Here is a 19,733-nt window from a genome sequence, read left to right as displayed (position 1 = left end):
AAGATATCCAAGAAAGAAGCTGTTTTTACAAGAGTTTTCACACTACTCGGGTTGAATAAGCCAATGTAAAAATTAATATTTTTCTCACCATTAACCACAATGTTTAGAAGCAAATTAAAAACCAAGCCTCCTCTTTTCTGCTGAAGCCCATTAGAGATAAGAGTTGTCTGAATGAAGGGAGAAGTAATTTGTTATTTATTTTTAAAACTTTTGTCATAATGTTATTTCTTTGTTGTATTATGTTAAGGGCATTGCTAGAGTCTCTGCCTTGCTTCTTCAACTTACACCAACCACAGTCTTGAAAGAAGCAAAACAAAGCAGTTAAGGGCCATGGGAGATACTGATAAATATAGCACAGCTTGAGCTAAAACCACAATCACTAGTTTGCACTAGCCACTAGCAGAGACTCTTAGACAATTTTGAGTAAATGGAAGGTAAACTATTACTCAAAGGCATTTTTATAAACTATATTGTGAGAAATATCTGCTATTTCTCCATGCAAAAGATACCCTTAATAATATTGTTCAATATGATTTTTTAATCTAAAAATAAATCTCTGCAATTCACATCTTATTTGGCATAAAATAGCTCTGATCTCTCCAGACACTAAGGCAAATATTTCAAGCAAATACTGATGAAGGATTCAGGTAAATGCTGAATGGCCCTTCTTACTGCCATCCTGTCATGCAGCTTGTTACCCTCGGATTCAGAAACACTTCAATATCATTCTATTTGAAACTTATTTTCAAATTGATACTAAAAAGATGCCTAAAGGCTTGGAAAGCAATATCTGGAATATATTAGATCCCAATGCCCAAATTTAGAGCAAATTAATTCTAGAAAAGCAATTTAAAGATATTTGACTTTTCTTAAATAAAGCAAAGCCACGCAAGGCGTTGTCCAGCAGCAGCAATAAGGAAAAACTAATTTTTTGGAATAATTTCAGGATTTGTATAGAGCAGATATTTCTTTCTTGGTATCTGAAATGTGTAATTTAAACAGTGTAATATTTTGTGTAAGATGGAGCATAAAAAGTTTAAAAATGCAACAAGCTTATCAGTAACAAGCTATTAGTGCTACACCTACATTTATAATATCTATATAGTGGGGAAAAAAAAAGAAATAGAGAAATAATGAGTAGTTTGTGTTCAAAATACTCATACAGATCAAAGATCTGCAGTGTGAATCCATACCAATCTGCTTTACTTTTTTATTTATGCAGTACTCATCTACAACAAGCCTAGAGTGTTCCTGAATGACTGACACAACTTAAGTTCACCAAGATGATTGCAGAAAAGCTATGCTCTTTAACAGAATTTACATTTGCAGATCTTTGCAAGCATTTCTTTTCATTTAAAAGACCTGCTTTGAATTATTTTGAGAAAACACTAGAAATGAGCCAACAGCTATGTATCGCCTTCAATCAAAGAAGCTTCTGTTGTTTCTATACATCAAAGAGAAGCAGAGACCTCCAGGACCTTTAAAGAAATAAAGAACTAAAAGAGGTCTACAGCCCTTTCAAAGCTTTTCAAGTAGGTCTGGTCAAGCTGCTTTCAAAAATGCATAAAGTTGGAGACAAACTTTATGCCCAAAATAAACTTATGTAAATACATAGTAACATTTATGTCATCAGCTTCTCTAGCTTTTCCTTAAAATAATTTTCCATTTTGCAGAAAGAAAAAAAAGGGCATGAGAAAAAAATATCTAGACACATTTTACAAGAAGAAATACCATTGTTTATTCCCTGACCAAAAAACCCCAGCAACATCCATACACAGGATACAAAATTCAAACTCGCCAAGCCTTCATAAATTAGGAAGTCTGATTCATAATATCAATATCAGAACAATTGACTTTCACTTGTCTCCTGCACAAAGATATGTGTAATTTTGTCTACTCTGAGTTACTTGGAGAGAAAAAGTTGTTTCAACAGATGCAGACACTAAGTAATCCTTCTAATGAACAATACAGCTGAATCCAGAGTGCTGTCAAGATCAAGGAAAGTGCCTTAACTTTGTCATCTCGTCAGAGCAGGTTGCAAATAGAACCTTTCATAAAGCATCCTACCTTGACTACAGCTTATAGATAGAAAATAAGCAAAAAAGTGCAGTAAAATGAATAGTGATTAATCTAAACCAGTGGAAATTATTATTTTTCTAAATCTGCACCCACAGAACACAGAACTGTATATAGCCCAAAAAGAGTTTACTACTGAGCTTATGTGGAAAGGGGCTTTTCACAAGGGCACATGGTGACAGGACAAGGGCCTTAAGCTGAAGGAAGGCAGGTTGAGACGGGATATTAAAAAAAATAATTCTTTACTGTGAGAGTGGTAAGGCGCTGAACAGGTTGCCCAGAGAGGTTGTGAACTCCCCATCCCTGGAGCTCAAGACTCAGCTGGAGGGAGCTCTGAACAACCTGGTCTAGGGATTGGAACTGCCGGATCTTTAAGGTCTGTTCCAACCCAAACCATTTTAGGATTCTACCCAAGGTATTAGACTATTACTTACTAAAAAAACTGGCATAAAGCTTAGAAAATAATCAGAATACACATCTGAGAGACAAAAGCAGCAAGTTAGCAAGTAATCCTTACACATGCTCTCAACATCCCACCTAACTGACAGTGCTAGACAATGCAACAATCTGTGCAATTACATAATTTCATTTTTAAAGAAAGCCTAACTGTAGGAAAAAAATATTTGCAAGACAAGTTTAAAACACTGTGAACCACAAACTTTTTGGCTACATGTCCAGATATCATATTTATCAACAGCCCTATGAGGAAATGTGCATAGTTTAAAGCAAGCAGTTTCACAAAACAGGACAACAACTTAACTGCAAATCCACTACAGTAAATGCACATGCACAGGACATTAAGAACACAAGCATGACAGAAAGTAGTATCAAAATAAAGCAAAAGAAACAACTATCATTGTAGCAGAATGCAGGTAAAACTAACTGGAGACTAGGCATCATGTCTATGCCTACACTATGCTCAGTGTGATGGTGGGCAAAGATCACCTTCTACCTTGCCCTTGACAATTTAGGCCACGGGCAGAAAAATAAAAACCCTGGATAAAAAGAATCTATTGGACTTGACAACAAGAAGAGATGATCCCGAAGACCACAATGGCAAACCTCAAAAGGGTGAAGAAGGTTGGTTTAAACTAAGAGCATTATGGAACTGCAATGCACTGATTCTCTACACTTTGTTCATAATTTCTTCTGTAAAATTTTCACTCCTCAACATCTTTTGAAATAGCAGCCAAATGCACAAAGTTGTTGTTTGGTTTTTTGTTTGTTTGTTTTGTTAATTTGACTGTTACTATTTAGGGCATTAATAGACAAAAAAGTACTTGCTCAACCCATGTTGTTGTGCTGATGCATTGCACTGGTTTGGTATTAACAAACAAGAAAACAAACACACCCCAACACTTGAATATTTCTATTACATTTAATACAAACAAAAAATATTCTTGAAACCAGGCATCATTGGAAATTCATACAATCAATCTGTACTAACAAATCATGAACTTACAATGCACAACGTAAGGATACAGTATTGGCTTGAAATCCCTAAATTTGAATTTAAAGTTATTTGACCATCTGCATATGCTGAAAACCAGGACTAGCGTACTGCTTCATGGGGTGAGGAGCTGGATTTGCTGATGCCTCATTCTGGAGGCAGAATACAAGTTCCCTGCTCCCCTAGACAAGCCCCAGGCTGCTAATGTCATGAATGTTATTTTTGCCTTCTGGCACAATTTCAATTTTCAAGAAGTAGACTTTGATTTTTACTTAGGTAAGACAGCCTTGTTTCTCCCACCACAGTAGGAGACTCTCTCAGTGACTCTAATAAGCTGCAGTGAGTATCAGTGAAAAGGTTGGCAGCACACATGCCCAGGTGACCTTCAATGCTCTCAGACAGCTGTTTTCCCCAAGTCTTTCACGGCACAAGAATTCCCACCACCAATGTATTTAGTGCATTGACCCTATTCCAAAGATTGACAGATTCTGTAAACCCTCACAGTGAAGAATGCAATCTGCACACAGACCTGCATAGCACAATCATCCTCAGAAAACTCATTAATTTCTCATGAAGGTAACAATCATCCTGTAAAAGTTCCTTCAAGTTCACCTGCCTGTATCTTTATATTGTTATTATTCTGTACCACACCTAACAGTAGGAATAGCCTACTAATTGCTTAAGGGTCCTAAAAAATACTTTCCAACTGTTTCACTTCATGCATTATGAAGATCTTTGGGGGATTAGTTAAGAGAGCTTTGCCACTTACCTACTTTTGTTCCTCTAGTAACACTTTAAACCACAAAGGCTTAAAATATACAGAATTGGCACTCATGAGGCAAGTAATCTTAGAGAAGAAAGAGAACTGACACAAAAGCTAGGAATTTAGTAAGACATTATTAGGCAGTTTCTTAAACTGATTCAATTTTCAAAGTAAATCTTCCAAAGACATTGCTAAAGCTGGACTAAAATGATCAAGTAGATTCTGCTTAGGCTGCTCTCTCTGAACCCACAGGAGACCACAAAGCTTCTCCCAGGGAAGAGAAGACCACTGCCCATAGGAGCTATAGGCTCTGCAGTCCCACACAGCAACAGAGCCAAGCCTGAAAGCCAGCACAGCTTTCCCCAGGCAGCTCACAAACAACACACATTTTCCAGGGAAGATCCCTTTTACCACTTCTAGTAAATCTACACCTGGCTTTTACTCCATCACAGGTAAGTGAGCTGAGCTATTCTCAAAACATACTCATGATAATAGGTGTACACACATTGGTCACAGGTCTTCCACAATCTGTTTCAGTTGGTATTTTGCTTGAAGTTTCTTACTCCAAGAAAACACATTTGGCTTTAGGGAAATTAAGTTTCATCTTATTCTCGCAAGCAGGTAAAATCCTAAAAAAATCAAGTGTCTGTTCAGATTCATAAAACCTGTTAATAATTAACAGACAACACAAAATGGGTCAAGTAGCATTTATTCAAGAAGCTCAATGACCACAATGGAGAACACTATCAAAGCATCAGTGCACTTTTTTCAGTCCTCCTTCAGCCAGACCCTGTCTCAGGGTGGTGCTGGAGCTGCCCATGGGCAAGTATGGCCCTGTGCTGAGCCAGGCAGCTTTCTGTGGTCATTGCCTCCTGCTCATTGTCCTTTTTCCTCACTTGTCTATGTACTTTTGACGTGCAACATACAGTAGGAGTATCCAGCATGCTGAAATCCAGCTCAGTGTTGTGGTATCCCCAAAACCCATCAAACATGCCAAACACACACTCCAAAATGATCATTCTCTGGCATAACTCATGTTTCCCTTCCCTCATCTCATGATGCTGGCTGGCTTCTGCATGCTTTTAAACAAGCAAGATGTAGGCTTGAACCAAATGCCTACCCCAGAAAGCACCCCTCCCCACTGCTCATTTCCAGGGCTAGAAATGTTATCCAGTCAACCTTAGAGTAAGGCAAACATGGTATTTTGAGATGTTCAGTGGTGCTTTCACAGCTGCTCAAAATGTCACTGTTTAAACCCTCAAGAAAAACATGAGGGAAATTGTGACTCCCTGAAAATGAAAGCCAGTTCAACATGGGGCAGACATACCGTGTACTTCAGGTTACAGAATAAAGCCCAGCTCAACTCTACACAGAACAAGAACAACATAATTTCACTGACAAAAAATACAGCACTCAGCAATATTCCTGGGAACTCATTCATCACATTCTTATAATTGAGGATATTGATTATTTCTACCAAGATTCCTTTTAGAAGAACCACCTTGGTATTGAAATGTTCTGCAGCTGCTGCTTTGTATTCATCATCCTGAGCCACAGTCCCATAACTCAGTACCTTAATTCAAGCACAATCTCACATTTTCATTCACCACCCACTGTAATCTTCTCATTTTCACTGCAGTTGGACAAGCAGAGCAACTATGGTGAGACTGTCTTTTTAAAAGGCACAAAAAGTGTCAGTCACACATAATTTGCATGTCTGTACAACATTCATATCACTTACAGACACACCTAAGAGATTAAAAAAGAGAAAAATGTATTTGTTCATTATTCTAAGTTACCTTATATATGCTAATACATCAGAACACATTCTATACATGGAAATGAACAAAAACCATGCAAAAATAATGTTAAGTTAGTTGGTGGATAGCGCCTAGGAAGAATCAGCTTTAAGTTCCTATAAACATGATCACATTAGATCAGATGAAAAGCACATTTACACAACTACACTTTCTCCATCAGTGGCCAAAGAAGGACTTCTACTGACTGCTAGAGTCCAAATATGAGATGCAAAGCCAAAATTTTTAAAACTTGGCTGAAAAAAATAGTCTGAACAGACTCTTCCCGACAAAAAGCAGTAATTGTGATGACACAGCTAACCATTATTATCTAGCAACACAGAAGAAACTATGTTTTAAAAAAATAATCATCTTTCTTATTAGACCTAGAAATGGCAGTTGGAAAAACCAGATCAGTTTTAGGTTTAAGTTTTTATATTAGTGTCTCCATTTTCAAAAAGCACAGAGATGCAATTTGTTTTAAAGACACACTGGGAGTTAATGGAGATCAACAACAGAGCCTTCATCTCTATACTCCCTGACTTACACATAAATTATCTCTTCTTTCCTCACCCTCTCCCCAAGTGATCTGTATTAACAGTAATTTCCTTTTATTACAGCCACTTTATTCACCCTTTTGCTTTATCCTCCTGCCAGACAACTCCAACAAGTTACATGCTTCACAGGAGAGAAGTGTGTAGCAGATATATGGTATGGATATATGGAGGGGGCAGGATACACAGGTCCATGAAGGTTCCAGACAGCACACACTAGCTTGCCCAGATTCCTGGAAGATGGATTATATGTGACTTACCAGGAATGAACTATGAATATTATTAAGTACAGGATATATATTCTCTTCTGCAAAAAAGATTTAAGTATAAGTTTCATTAATTTTGAAGTCCAAGTTACAGCTATCTCAAGCCAATCAGAAAATACTATCATACAAAACAGCACACTATAAAACTTCATCAGGTTTGAGTAGATTCAACATTTAGTGCAGGTGAACATTATGTAGCAGCTCCCAGAGAAGAGATCCAAATTTGTTAATGAAATCTATTGGTATGGTCAGGACTACAGAACACACTCGGCATTCAGGTCATTTGTTACAAAGAACCTTTGTACATTACTTTACACGAATCCTTAGCGAAAGTGCCAAAAGCCAAAAAAACCTGCCCCATGAAGATATTTCTATTGCTACATCTACAGCAGAATGAAGTGCTTTGTTAGGAGGTGCTGGTTTTCTTCTGCAGGCATTACTGCTATAATGGCTAGTGATGGTGAGCCAGCCGCAACACATCACAGCTGCGTAAAGCCCTTAGGCGGAGGAGGAATGAATTAGGGTCCCTCTCACTCTGCTTTCCCAGAACTTACAGAAACCTCATTAAACACAACACCTGTGCTCGTCTAACAAGAGGATCACTAAGTTTCTGAGTTGGACAGTTCCATTTCTTTACAGCCATAAAATAGTGATGTGATGGACAGATTTGTCGCATGGGACAAAGTCTCTGCACTGCTGACAGAGACTTTACAGGGAGATCCCACAAAGTTCACGTAGATTTATGGCAGGGTACAACCAACTAAAATTCGTAACTTACTGGAAACAGTTTCATGCTCTCTCCTCAGAAAAGGAATTTTTTTTTTTTTCTGACAAGACAGAATCAATTATTTATTTGGCAGTACTTTGGTACCACTGCAGCGCCAGCCAACGCCTTTTCCAGCGCGGAGCCGGGAGCGGTGCCCGGGCAGGAGCTCCCGGGCAGGAGCCCCCCGGCACCGCGGGCAGAAGGAGCCTGCCGGGCCCCGCTCCCGCCCTGCAAACAGCGCGATTGCGGTGGGGAACGACTCCCGGCCGCTGGCCGGGCACCCACCCTTAAACGCCCGAGCGCGGCTGCCAAAAGCCACCACAACCCGGCGCTGCCCGCGGTGCCCCGGTCCAGGCTTGGGGAGGAGGGAGGACGCCGGTCTCCCCCGGGCGGGCTCTCCTCTGCCCCACTACACACACCCGACCCCGCGGCCAGCGCCTTTTCGAAGGCAGGACCGGCACCTGCCGACCTTTCCTTGGCCTCCGCTCTCGCTCACCTGGAACTCCAGCCCGTAAATCACCGGCGCATCGTCCTCCATCGCGACCCCCCCAGCCCAGCCAGGCAGCCGCCGTCGCTTCCGATGCTTTCTGACCCTCGGCGGGGCCCGTCGCCGGCCGCTTCCGGGAGCTGCGCGCGCGCAGCCCCGCCCGGCCCGGCCCGAGCGCAGGCGCAGTGCGGGGGCAGCGGCGCCGGGCGCAGCGGCGGCGCGGAGGTGACGGGGACGGGACGGGACGGGAGGGGAGAGAACGGAGCGGGATGGGAAAGGAGAGACGGGAACCGAGCGGAGGGGTCGCGCGGCCTGAGGGTCGTTCGGGTGGGCGGGTGCTCACTGGAGCTGTGCCTGGAGGCGGCCGGGCCCACCCCCGGGGGCTGTCCGGGCCGGGGCTGCGGGGCTCGCAGCGGCGCTGCCCGTGCCCAGCGCTGCCCCCGCTGAGCCCGGCCGCGCTCGGCAGCTGCCCTGCTGACAGCCGGGAGCCAGCGCTGCGCTTTGCTGAAACCGCAGCTAGCGCGTCCTCGCGACCCGGAAAGCAAATGTTGAGTCGCTAGAGCCGGTTGTCCGGGGATGTTGGGGAGGTCCTAAACCTGGAGGAGTGTAAGGGCAGCTTGGATGGGGCTCTGAGCAGTCTGGTCCAGTGGAAGGTGTCCCTGCGCATGGTGGGGGGTTTGGAATCAGATGATCGTGTAAGGTCTTCCGAACCAAACCATTCTCTGATACCGTTCTATGATACTGTTTCATGTGTGTTTAGTGGGAGGCGTTTGGTTTTCAATCTCAATAGTTTTACGACGTGTAGAAAAGATAAAGAGAAAATACTTTCAGAATTGATTCTATGATTAGACATTAAATGAAAAATGTTAAAGGGAAGATGTGAAATAGTGAAATCACTATTTTTTAAAGGAAGAATTTTACTATTGTATATTTACTGAAATAATATGGTATTTTACTTTTGTATGGTGCTTAGGAGTTTTGCTATGACACCTGAGCAGTATACAAACAATAAAACTAATTCTTGTTTTGGTGGGGGCTTCTCCTTTTTCAGTTACTATGGAGAATAATGAAAGCAATGCTAAGGATGCAAAGAGCGCCTCAGCTGAAGATGACAGCAGAGACCTAGTTCAGCAGAAAACTCAGGAAGAAATTCTCTTTCATGAGGAAACCATTGACCTTGGTGGAGATGAATTTGAGTCTGAAGGGAATGAAACTGTATCAGAGGACTCAAATAATTTTGTAGATAAACTTAATGAGCAAATGATGGAGAGTGTCATTATTTCAGATTCCCCAAACAATAGTGAAGATGACACAGGTGAACTTGGTTGTCTTCAGGAGATAGTAGACCAAATGGAAGCTAAAGATAATCAAAAAACACAGACAGACGTGGATAAAGAAGAGTTTTTAAGTAATGAGAGTGAAACTGAACATGAAGAAACTCCAAAAGACATTTCTGAGATTGGAACAGATGATCAGGCATCTTTAAAGGAAGACTCAATTCAGGAAGCAGTGAAGGAGGAACCAAAGCTGGGAAACAATGTTCCTGTTGAAACCAAACCAAATAACGTTGATGAGAGCACACCTGAGGACCAGATGCTGTCACCCAGTACTACCAAACCATCGTCTGAGGCTGAGCCCATTCCTGTGTGCACCATCTTCAGCCAAGCAAACAATGCTAGCTCCCAGCCACAGTTGTTCCTACCTGATGGTTTTGAGCCTCAGATGGTGAAATCTCCCAGTTTTAGTAGTATAATAGAGACTCCAGTGAAGTATAATCCACAGGTGGTTCAACCAAGTCCCAGTCTAAGCAAGTTCTTTGGTGACACTGTTAACACTAATACTTTAGCTTCTGATTTTTTTGATTCATTCACAACATCCAATTTTATTTCTGTTAGTAATCCCAATGCAAGCTCTTCAGTTCCAGAACAGATGTCCTCTCTTTCTAATGGCGGAGGTGGTTCTTCATCCAACCCTGCTTTCCCTGTGCAAAATGGGAGACCTGAAGCAGGTGGTCCCCCATCATCTCTAGAAATAAGTCAATCCCCCAAGCCATTCTCACAAATCCAAGCTGTGTTTGCTGGAAGTGATGACCCGTTTGCCACAGCCTTAAATATGAGCGAACTGGATAGAAGAAATGATGCTTGGATTCCCAGTGAGGAGACAAGAAATGTTCTCATTTCAGTTGCCACACAACAGTACAGCACTGTGTTCATAGACAAGGAGAATCTCACCATGCCTGGGTTGAAATTCGATAATATCCAGGTAAGAGTCTACTACTGTATCTTCCTCTGGGATTATATTTTAGAAATACTGTAGATCTGTCCGATAATCTGTATATCATAGTATTTCATATTGTTGCTGATGGTCACTTTGTGTGTATTACTTCAACCCTAATTAGAAAATGCAGTGTCACTGCTGCCCTGTAGGAGGAGGCTAAGACCAGATCTCATTTATTCACCGTAACATTTGTTTGCTGCATTGAAAACCAGTGTTGACAGCTTCCATAGAAGCCAAAGCTGTTTGTATTTTTAAGTACTTTATTTCTGATCCTCTGAGTTAGTAAGATAATAGTCACATTTGGAATATATACACACCCTCTAAGCTGTGCTGCAGAGTCTAAGCAGACAGCTTTGTTTCTGGAATTCCCTGTTGTGATTGAGTGGGAAATTATTTCACTCATGTTCACAGAGGTCTCAATAATGTTAACATTGGCTGAAATGGCATCATTTCTATCTTCCTCAAGTGATGGAAAGGTACAACCTCTAAGAAAGATTGAGTGCTGCAGCAAGCTGCTGGCAAGGGATAACCCCAAAATTAAAAGACTAGAGGAGATCACAAAGCAAACAACATAGTAGTGAAAAGTAATTTTCTGTCATCTATCAGTTTCTTAACAGGTGAGAAGGCATAAAGCATTTTTTCAGAATTTGGGAAATTTTACCCACATGTATTTAAGATTTCTCATGAAGTAGTTATCCTGGCTGCTCAGCCAAGCTTACTATCATGATGTTTTGGTTTTTTTTCTTGAAACAGGTTAATCCTACTCTCTGGTATCTATGCCTCTGGATAATAGAATTGTTGTGTAGATAGATGGTGTTGAGAGTTTGGATGCTTTAATCCTTAATTATGCATAACAAAGACCATCAGTCAATAGTCAAATACAAGTAGAGAGCACTCTGCAGTAACTTCCCAATCTGCAGAAGCTATCAGAAGAGTTTCTGGAGTGAATCACGTCCAGACTTATAATTAATTATCTGAAAAATCTCGGGTTTCTGTCACAAGCAGTAAATACCAAGCAATAAATACCATGCCACACTGCTGCTGCTTCTTGGGTTTGCTTTATCTTAAAACATTAGTTTGTTATCACAGAGCCAAATAATTAGCGTGAAAGAAAACATTGTAACAAGAAGCTATTCCTCCTCCAGTTGTACCCAAAATATCCCTTAGACCTTGATGAGTTATTCCAGTGTGTACTCTTTCTCTCCTGACAGCTAGTCAGACAGATGGAGTGATCCCTTCCGCAGTCTCCAAGGATGATGGGCTCCTTTTTGCAAGCTTCCTTTTTTACAATAGTTCTCTCTCACCTTCCTCAGCGCAGTCAGGGATTAAAGGCTTGTTTCTGCTGATCAGTCTCTAAATCTGGGCACGTGCAAATATGCAGATCTACCTTTTAGTACATAATTGAAGGGAAGGTGTTTGACAATGTCCATGCAATGTATTTCTACAAAAGACGTGATGTAAAATCATCAATGGAATTAAAGGAAATCCTAATGCTTTCTTCATTGTCTATAATTTATAAGAGTTTCATAGACATGTCCACAGGGAAAAATTCTGAAGTGCTTTATGTTTAGAAAACTTTCCTCACTTTCAGTTACTGCTTTTCAGTGGCCCGAGTGCATGCCTTGACTAATTTGACATCCCCTGGTTTGGTATCATTGTTCCATAGTATTGCAAATTGTGTATTTAACTGTAACTGTAATTGTAGAGTGCTTGAAATGTCAACTGGAACATTTTAGGAGGTATATTTTCAATGTTAAAGTAGCTTCCAACAAGGGTCATTAGAGCTTTGGTATGAATAGTTTGCTAATGCTGAATGTTAATGCAAGATGTTAAACCAAGCTACATGCAGTGGACAGGTAAGTTGGTTGAAAAATGCATTTGCAGTGAGTGAACTCTAAGTGTGCTTCAGGGAAGGACTGAAATTTCACATTATATGTATTGACAAGCTTGGGACTTTATTTTTTGCCCTGCTTCCTCAGGAAGTATATTGTAAGACAAGTCTTATGTCAATAAATCACACCAAGAAAAATACTGAATGACTTTTATTTCAGCTGCATGCTACTTTTTGACAATCATTTAAAAAACGTTGTGTTTTAAACTTATCTTGGGTTGTGGTAAAGATGGTAAAGGTTATCTGTAGCAGTGTTCTCCAAGCATCAGAACAAATCTGAGTGCTGCTTTTTAAGCTCTTTCTGTTATGCCTTTTTTCCATGAGTTGCTGTCTTCTGTCATGGTCCTTTGTTTCATTACATTCATTTTTACTGTTTCCTAACCAAAGGACTGTTGGATCCAAAGTACTGTTGGGGGGATTTAAAGAATCCTCTGTGTTTATGTAATTTTGCACATGCTGTCTTTTCTTAATTCTTTGGACTCTTCTGTCAGGCAGATCTGTTGTTTATTCATAGGGTAAGTGACATCATTAGAGGTAAAAAATTTCCATGTAGTGAAACAGTAGCTCTCATTCCTTAAGAAGCTAGACAGAACACACAAATATATTTTCCAGCACTGTCCATGGAGAAAGTTGAAACACTTAATGTCAGTTGTGTTTGTCATTGCTAAGCTCTGCTGTTATTATGTGCAGTTCACTCTCTTTTTAGGCAAACAGCTATTGAGCTCAGATAGCCCAGTTTCTCTGACTGATGCCTGCAGCTAGTTCTTTTGAAATTTATAACACTTGTTGAAGGGTTGCTGTTTACTTTGGCTTTTGATCTCTCAAAGTTTATTTTCTGTGGATGTTTAAGGCTGACTTACTGTGTGCATGTTTATTTTTGATCAATAGATTGCACCTTTCAATGTTAACGTACATTACAAAAACCTGTGAAACTTTCTGGTTTTTAGAAGATCTTTGAGGAATATTTTGTAAGATCTGTGAATTACAATAGTATAAAAAGGAAATAAATCTGAATATGTCAATGCTAACTGAAACCTATACATGGAAGAAAAAATATAGCAAATTATGTGGAGTACATGTAGAAGTTTTCATTCCAATGCTGTATATACACATATTTATTACACATGTACTGGAAAATTTGTATTTCTCTAGAGGAAAGAACTCTTTTGCTCAGTTTTAATTCTACATTTTATTTTGCTGAAATAATGTTTTAAATAGTCTTGCTATCTGTTTTCTTTTTCTGTTCCATGAACACCAAGGGAGATGCAGTGAAAGACCTAATGCTTCGCTTCTTGGGGGAGCAGGCTGCAGTGAAGAGACAAGTTTTAAATGCCAACTCAGTAGAGCAGTCATTTGTAGGCTTAAAACAGCTAATTGTAAGTAACAATCATCATAGAATATATATTTAATATTGTGCTTCTCTCAAGATAATTGGGAGCTACTGACTGAGGAGAAACTGGGGAAAAAAACTGTGTTAGTCTATTCCTGACCCTTCAATAGTACTAGCCAAACTACAGTAGTCTTTAATGGGAATGACACTGGGGTTTAATTATTTGGGTTTAAATCACATAATAAACATTTTTTTATGTACGTAAGTTACAAAAAATTATTTGAAGTGATTGTGAGTTTTAATGTAATACAAATGGTTGCAAAACAGATTTTAATAATGTTTTTGTTTACATGTGTATATACTTACGTTTTCACCTGTGTGTTTTACAAAAACACATAAAAGTTGTAAATGGCAAGCCAAACTGGTATGATAATTTCAGCTGCCTGATTTTTTACTTCAGTGCAGAAAACTAAAGCAAATTACTTCCAGAGGAAAGCTTATCTTAATCCTTTCATTAATGTAAGTATTTCTGTTCTGAAAATAGTTGTGTCTAGCAGCCTTGTAAGCCTTGCCTTGTTCCTTTAACCATTGTGTTCCTGTGCAGAATTCATTACTATTGCATACATGACTGAGCCTTCTTTAATCTGATGACGTAACAAGGTGTTTTGGATTTACTTTATTTTTGAAAAAATGGATGAAAAATTACTGAGAAAAAGTAATGAGGAATTATCAGGACAGGATGTATTTGGTATTTAACATCCTTCAATTTAATAGTGTGACTTTACATGTAAAGCTCCATAAGAGATTACTTTTTTATCATGTTAGGAATAGTCTAGGAGGTCTTGACAAGCACTGGTAAAGGAATTAAGAGGAAATTTTAGAAACTAAACATGAAAAGACAGATTGTGATCTCCACCCTAGACACATGTTTTTCTGTTTATCTCAATGTTTTGCTTGACTTGAGAGGCGAAAAAAAACTTATGCAAAAGTCTTGTACCCATCAGTGTCTAAAGTAGGAAAAAGCTTTTTTTTTCGCACTTACTTGGCATCTTCCAGAAGAGAATTTTTGATGTGTGGGAAATACCTTTCTATTTAGCCTGGTAGTGGTGTCTGTGCAAGATGCTCTTCTATGGTGCAGACCATCTTGTACCTTAAATTACAATGCTGGTGCTGCTGATACTGTTTTTGCTTTGAGCCTGCTCTAAAGCATCAGAGTTGTGTTAATGCTTTTAGGCCCAAGGCAGTGAAGCTAGGAGGCAGTCTGCAGCTGTAGGATATTTTGTTACTTAGGGTATTTATGGTTACTTACCTTACTTGCAGGTTTATTTTTTTAAAGAAAACCTTGCCTTATTTAGAATGGTGGGGTTTTTTATAAAATAGAAACCATTTGGGTAGAAGTTAGAATGTTCTTCGATTTTCTAGGCTTTCAGTCATTAGCTGTTAGTTGGTTTTGACTATGCAAAATAACTTTCTCAGTTTCATTTGTAGAACTTGTTTCTTTTTATGATGAGAATTGGTTAGTCTTTTTTTGTTCCCTTGCAAACATTGCATTTCTTCTTAAAGTCTAAATGTGGAAAATTTATTTCTGATTGACTGGAGTCTTTAAAGTTAAAGGGATTTCAGACTTTAAAACATTAAAATCCTATGCTAGATGATATTAACTAAAAAGATGATGCTTTTTACATGCATAATAGGCCAGAATGACATATAATAACTACTCTGTTACTAGTCACTTTGTTTATGAGAGAATTTGTGACCAAATATGTTCAGCAAATAAATCTTTCAATGCAAAGGACAACTTACAGGCAATATTTATCTTAAGATCTAGTTCAAAACTAGTGAATATTTGGAATATTGCTGTGCAGTTTCCATACAGTTAAGATTCTTCCTTAGCTGTTAATTTGGTATCCTTCTGTACTACACATGAACATGAGATTTTTTGTCACTCAGTTCAATCCCTTGCAGCAACTTAGAAGAGTGTATTTTGAATGCATTTGCAGTGCAGAAGAGAAATGCTTAGAATTAGGATAAATTTCAGCTTCAGACTGATATCTGTTATTTAGTTGTTTACATGTGAGTTGTTGTCTGAACTCACAGTCAATAGAGACCTAATAGTACAGTCTCTGATCACAAGCTAAATTTAGATGAGTTTCCATCTAAAAGTCCCAACAATTATCACATGCTCTAGGAAGACACCAGTGACAGCTGAAACCAGAACTGAATGTTTGGTCCTGTTATGAAGAAATTTGTTAGGATAAAATTCTCAGATGATCTTGGGCAAACTCCATTGTGTTATGGGGTCAAAAAAAAAAAAAAAAAAGAAAAAATAAAAACAGTATTCTAAGCCTGTCTACTTCAGAGGAAACTGCTTCATTAGTATCTAGCTATTTTTTTAATGCTGTGTGGATGGAAAAATATGCTCAGCAGTATACCAAATTTTCAAACCACAGGTCTTCAGCTGTAATTCTGAAGCTTTTCTATTCTACCATATGATTAATTCTGTTAGCTTATTTGGCTGTTCTAATAAATACAAATATACTGCTTCTACTTTCAAAGGTTATTTCAGAAGTTCATTCCTTTGGTTGTTAATCAAAGGCATTCCAATCAGTCCTCCTTCAAAATCTTTCTTCTAATCAAAGCTAAAGTTGTTTACAATCATTTAAGTGTTTTGGTCTTATGTTGCTTTTTAAGTAATTTTTTTTTTCCTTAATATTTGCTTCTTCTTCCCTGCTACTTTGTATGAGCAGACAGCCATGGCACTTCCACTTCTCAGATTTTCTTTTTAAAGGAAAAAATAACCCTTCTCTAATCATTTCTAATCATCCTGTCCTGGATGCCTTCATAATCCTCTTTGGAGCTCTTCTCAGACTCTCTCCCAATTGAAGCTAACATCTTTTTGTTATCATTGCTCAGAACTCAGCACATTACATTGTAAATGACACTACTTGCCTTGTGTTTTACCTTTTCTATTGTTCTGATATTGTTAATCATCTGGTCCCTGTTCAGTGATGTGGTCCTTACATATTGACAGTACCACCTCCTAGGTTACATCTACAAATGAAGATACCACCTCTTTTAACCAGGGCTACAGAGGAATACCTTATATTGGACTGTTTCCAGTGTGCATTCTCAAGTAGTACCTTCTCACATTCCTGTAAAAGTCCAGTAAAAAACATTTAAATAAAAGCACTTCTGTGGGTAAGATGCAGTTAGTGCTTGCAGCAAAGGAAGTTGGAGACTGATGTCCTTTGGGAGGATCATAATGCAGTCTGCAAAAGCTTCCTCAAGTACAGCTAATTGTCCGAAAACAAAATTTATCAAGAAGTTGATAAGCTGAACTTCCAAAGGTGCACCTTTTCTGATGAGATCACCAACAGTAGCATCATGTCTAAGATGAATAGTTTTTCACCTGAAAATAGTTTTTCAACTGAACTCAAGTTGTTGAACTTGGTTAACAAAATTGTTCAGCATCAATTTGGTCAAGTAGGTTGTTTGAATGAGATTTTTGCCAGTAAGCCAAAGATGGTTTATTGAACAGCTGTTCTTTGACATTTTCAGTTTCTTCTCTGGGATGGACAGTAGTGAATTGGAAATGCTCTAGTGGTAGCAAAACAATATGGAGGTGGTGAAGGTGAATTAGTTTTACAACTTTAGGGCTTTAAAGAGATAAGGGGCTGCTGAAGCAGTTCTACACTATAATTCTATAATAATTTGTGAATAGAGTTATATATCTGTACTGGATAAGTTTTTATATTTTTTAACTGAAAACAAAATCTGGGTTTTCAGTTTCCAAATAGTTTTATCAGTCTGGCATAGGATTATGGATTTACTCTAAAGCAAATAAATGTAAGCAAGATCTTCTCATCACAGTGTTGCTTTGTTTTACAGCAGCAAATACAAGGTGTAAGCTGCAATTTTGTTAGTTCTTGTTATTCCATATTTTAGACTGGTTTTTTACCCTCATTTGAACAAATAGTACAGTCTTGCTTACCGAGGCCTTTCTGGTGTTTTCAGTTGTAAGGTGTCTGCAGCCAGAGAAAAATGCAGTCTTTCAGAGTTGTCGTACTTTGAAAAAGACTGCTGTGTCTTGCCACTGTAAATATGTAATGTTTTCTCTAAATATGGAATAATACCCTCAAGCTGCTAGACCAAAAAAGGGGTACTAGCTACATTTTCTTAACTGATGTGTAAATCCTCTACCAATGTAATTTACAGAGGAGAAGCATGTCATAGCTAGTGGAGGAGGACATTTTAATCACTTTAATGGTGTTACAATGTCGAGTTAATGACTCCCTTTGAGTCTATTTTATAAAAGTCATATATTGTTACTTTTGCATATGAGTAATATTGTGCTTTTGCATATATTTTCAAATATATAAAACCTGGATACAGTGGTATAACATACATATTCACTTTAATAAGTTATAAATTGTCCTTAAAATAGGGGAAGGGATTGTTCTTTTGTTTCGAAATCAGTGAGCAATTTCCTACATTTTTATAGCTGATTTGAGAGAAGGTGGTAGTGGTACAAACTGTGAATGTGTGCTTTTGGGAAGAGGTTGCATTTCTGTACTAAGAAGCAACTATTTATTGGATAAAATTTCAGTGGTTTTCCTGAGAGACTGAATGATGTTATAAATTGTCTTTGTGTATCAGAGGAGTTTCCTTTTCATCATTGAACACAGTTTCTGTAGATTTGCAGTCTGCGTGCCTCTCTTTTCTCGACAGAAGAATTGTATTTGAAATCTCTTTACTATGCAGTTTCCCTGTCTGTATGTGAACCTCCCCCATGATTTCTGGGTGTTTTTGAAGAACAGAGAAGTTCTGCAAGGGCTGATGGATTGTCTGTTGGGTGGCTGGTCTGCTTGGCCTAGCTTTGGTGTATGTACAGCAGTTGGTACTGAAATGGTTTGTATTTTTAATTTTTGTTAGGTATATGGATTTTTTAAAAAAATCTTTTCACTCGATAAACGTCTAGTCTAATAGTGTTTAAAAAGTACAGAAATCATGCTGGTTGGTGGCTTTCATCAGAAGAACAGCAGCTCCATACTTTTTGGGGGAGTGGAAAGATGATACTAAGATTGTGTGGAGAGTAGTTCTCTTCTTTCAGGCCGCCGCTGTGTTAGTGAATTATTTAGCAATAGTATTTGGCTGACGGTAATTTTTCTTAGAGAAATTAGTGTTTTCACAGAATTACGGCTGGACAGCCATATCCTGATCATCACAGAATAATTATTTTTATCTTTGAGAACGTTCTTCAGCATTTTTTATGCTGTATCTGAAGCTGTAGTGTCTTTGCTTTGGGTCTCTACTTACAACTTACAAACAAAATTTAGATGTAAGGAACCTGGATTTTAAGAACTGTGTGACTGTAGACCATAGGAAGCACAACAGTGACCTGCAAAGTTTTGAGGGATGTTTGAAACAGATAAAGATTTCTGGTGGACTGGCAACTCTTAAGCCTGGTACAATTTGCCCAAGATAATAATTTGTCCAGTTAATGTCAAATTAGAGTTGTACTGCCAGCAGTCTTCTATTAAGCTTCTAAAGAGAATTAGACTTCATGACCAGCAGGCAGCTCTCATTTTGAAATAATTTCAAATATTCATCTTCGAGCAAAGACTGTTTTCCCAATAATTATCAGACTTGCTTCTCTTGCCTGTCTTGTTTGATAAAGTATTTTTTGTCCATGCCTGAAATAGAATTTAAAAGATTGTAGTAACTGAGTTGGTCATAAATGATATTTTTTGATCCTAACTCTCATTTGGGAGGACAAGTTGAGCAGTTCTAGTTTAGCAGTTTTTTAGTTTTTGTGTTTGCTCCTGTTCTAAGGATAATAAGAATGTAGTTTGTCTCTCCAGAAGAGGAATGAATTTCAGGTAATCTATGTCAGTATCTTTCAGCTTTTCTAGGTTGATACAGGTAGATGTTGAAGGATATAATAATGCATTATCAATTCCCGCTCTTCCATATGAAAGTAGATGGCTCAGAGTGTGCCATGCTGTTTCATGGTCTTGCTGTCAGCCAACTTTTACATTTCCAGTGAAATTCAACTTCATCTGGCATCTGACAATGCA

At 38.7% G+C, this 19,733-nt stretch overlaps 2 protein-coding genes across 4 annotated transcripts in view; one reads left to right on the top strand and one right to left on the bottom strand.

The window, feature by feature from the left end:
* EIPR1 (EARP complex and GARP complex interacting protein 1) overlaps positions 1-8,266 on the bottom strand; it is a 71,632-nt gene extending 63,366 nt beyond the window's left edge. For both annotated transcript variants that reach the window (XM_058801358.1, XM_058801359.1), the window contains exon 1: positions 8,168-8,266. In XM_058801358.1, the coding sequence (XP_058657341.1) occupies positions 8,168-8,209 (42 nt within the window). In that variant the 5' untranslated portion in view covers positions 8,210-8,266. The remainder of the gene's footprint in view (positions 1-8,167) is intronic.
* Positions 8,267-8,351: 85 nt separating this feature from the next.
* TRAPPC12 (trafficking protein particle complex subunit 12) overlaps positions 8,352-19,733 on the top strand; it is a 50,322-nt gene continuing 38,940 nt past the window's right edge. The window contains exons 1-3 of one of the 2 annotated variants that reach the window (XM_058801356.1): positions 8,352-8,383; positions 9,210-10,420; positions 13,586-13,702. In XM_058801356.1, coding sequence (XP_058657339.1) covers positions 9,215-10,420; positions 13,586-13,702 — 1,323 coding nt within the window. In that variant the 5' untranslated portion in view covers positions 8,352-8,383; positions 9,210-9,214. Of the gene's footprint in view, positions 8,384-8,555; positions 8,706-9,209; positions 10,421-13,585; positions 13,703-19,733 lie in introns of those variants that run through there. The other variant, XM_058801357.1, reaches the window with a different exon arrangement.

This window comes from Ammospiza caudacuta, chromosome 3, assembly GCF_027887145.1.
Source record: "Ammospiza caudacuta isolate bAmmCau1 chromosome 3, bAmmCau1.pri, whole genome shotgun sequence".
NCBI classification, from domain to species: domain Eukaryota; kingdom Metazoa; phylum Chordata; class Aves; order Passeriformes; family Passerellidae; genus Ammospiza; species Ammospiza caudacuta.
Note: the sequence above shows the minus strand (reverse complement) of the source record. Positions and strands in the feature narration are given on the sequence as shown.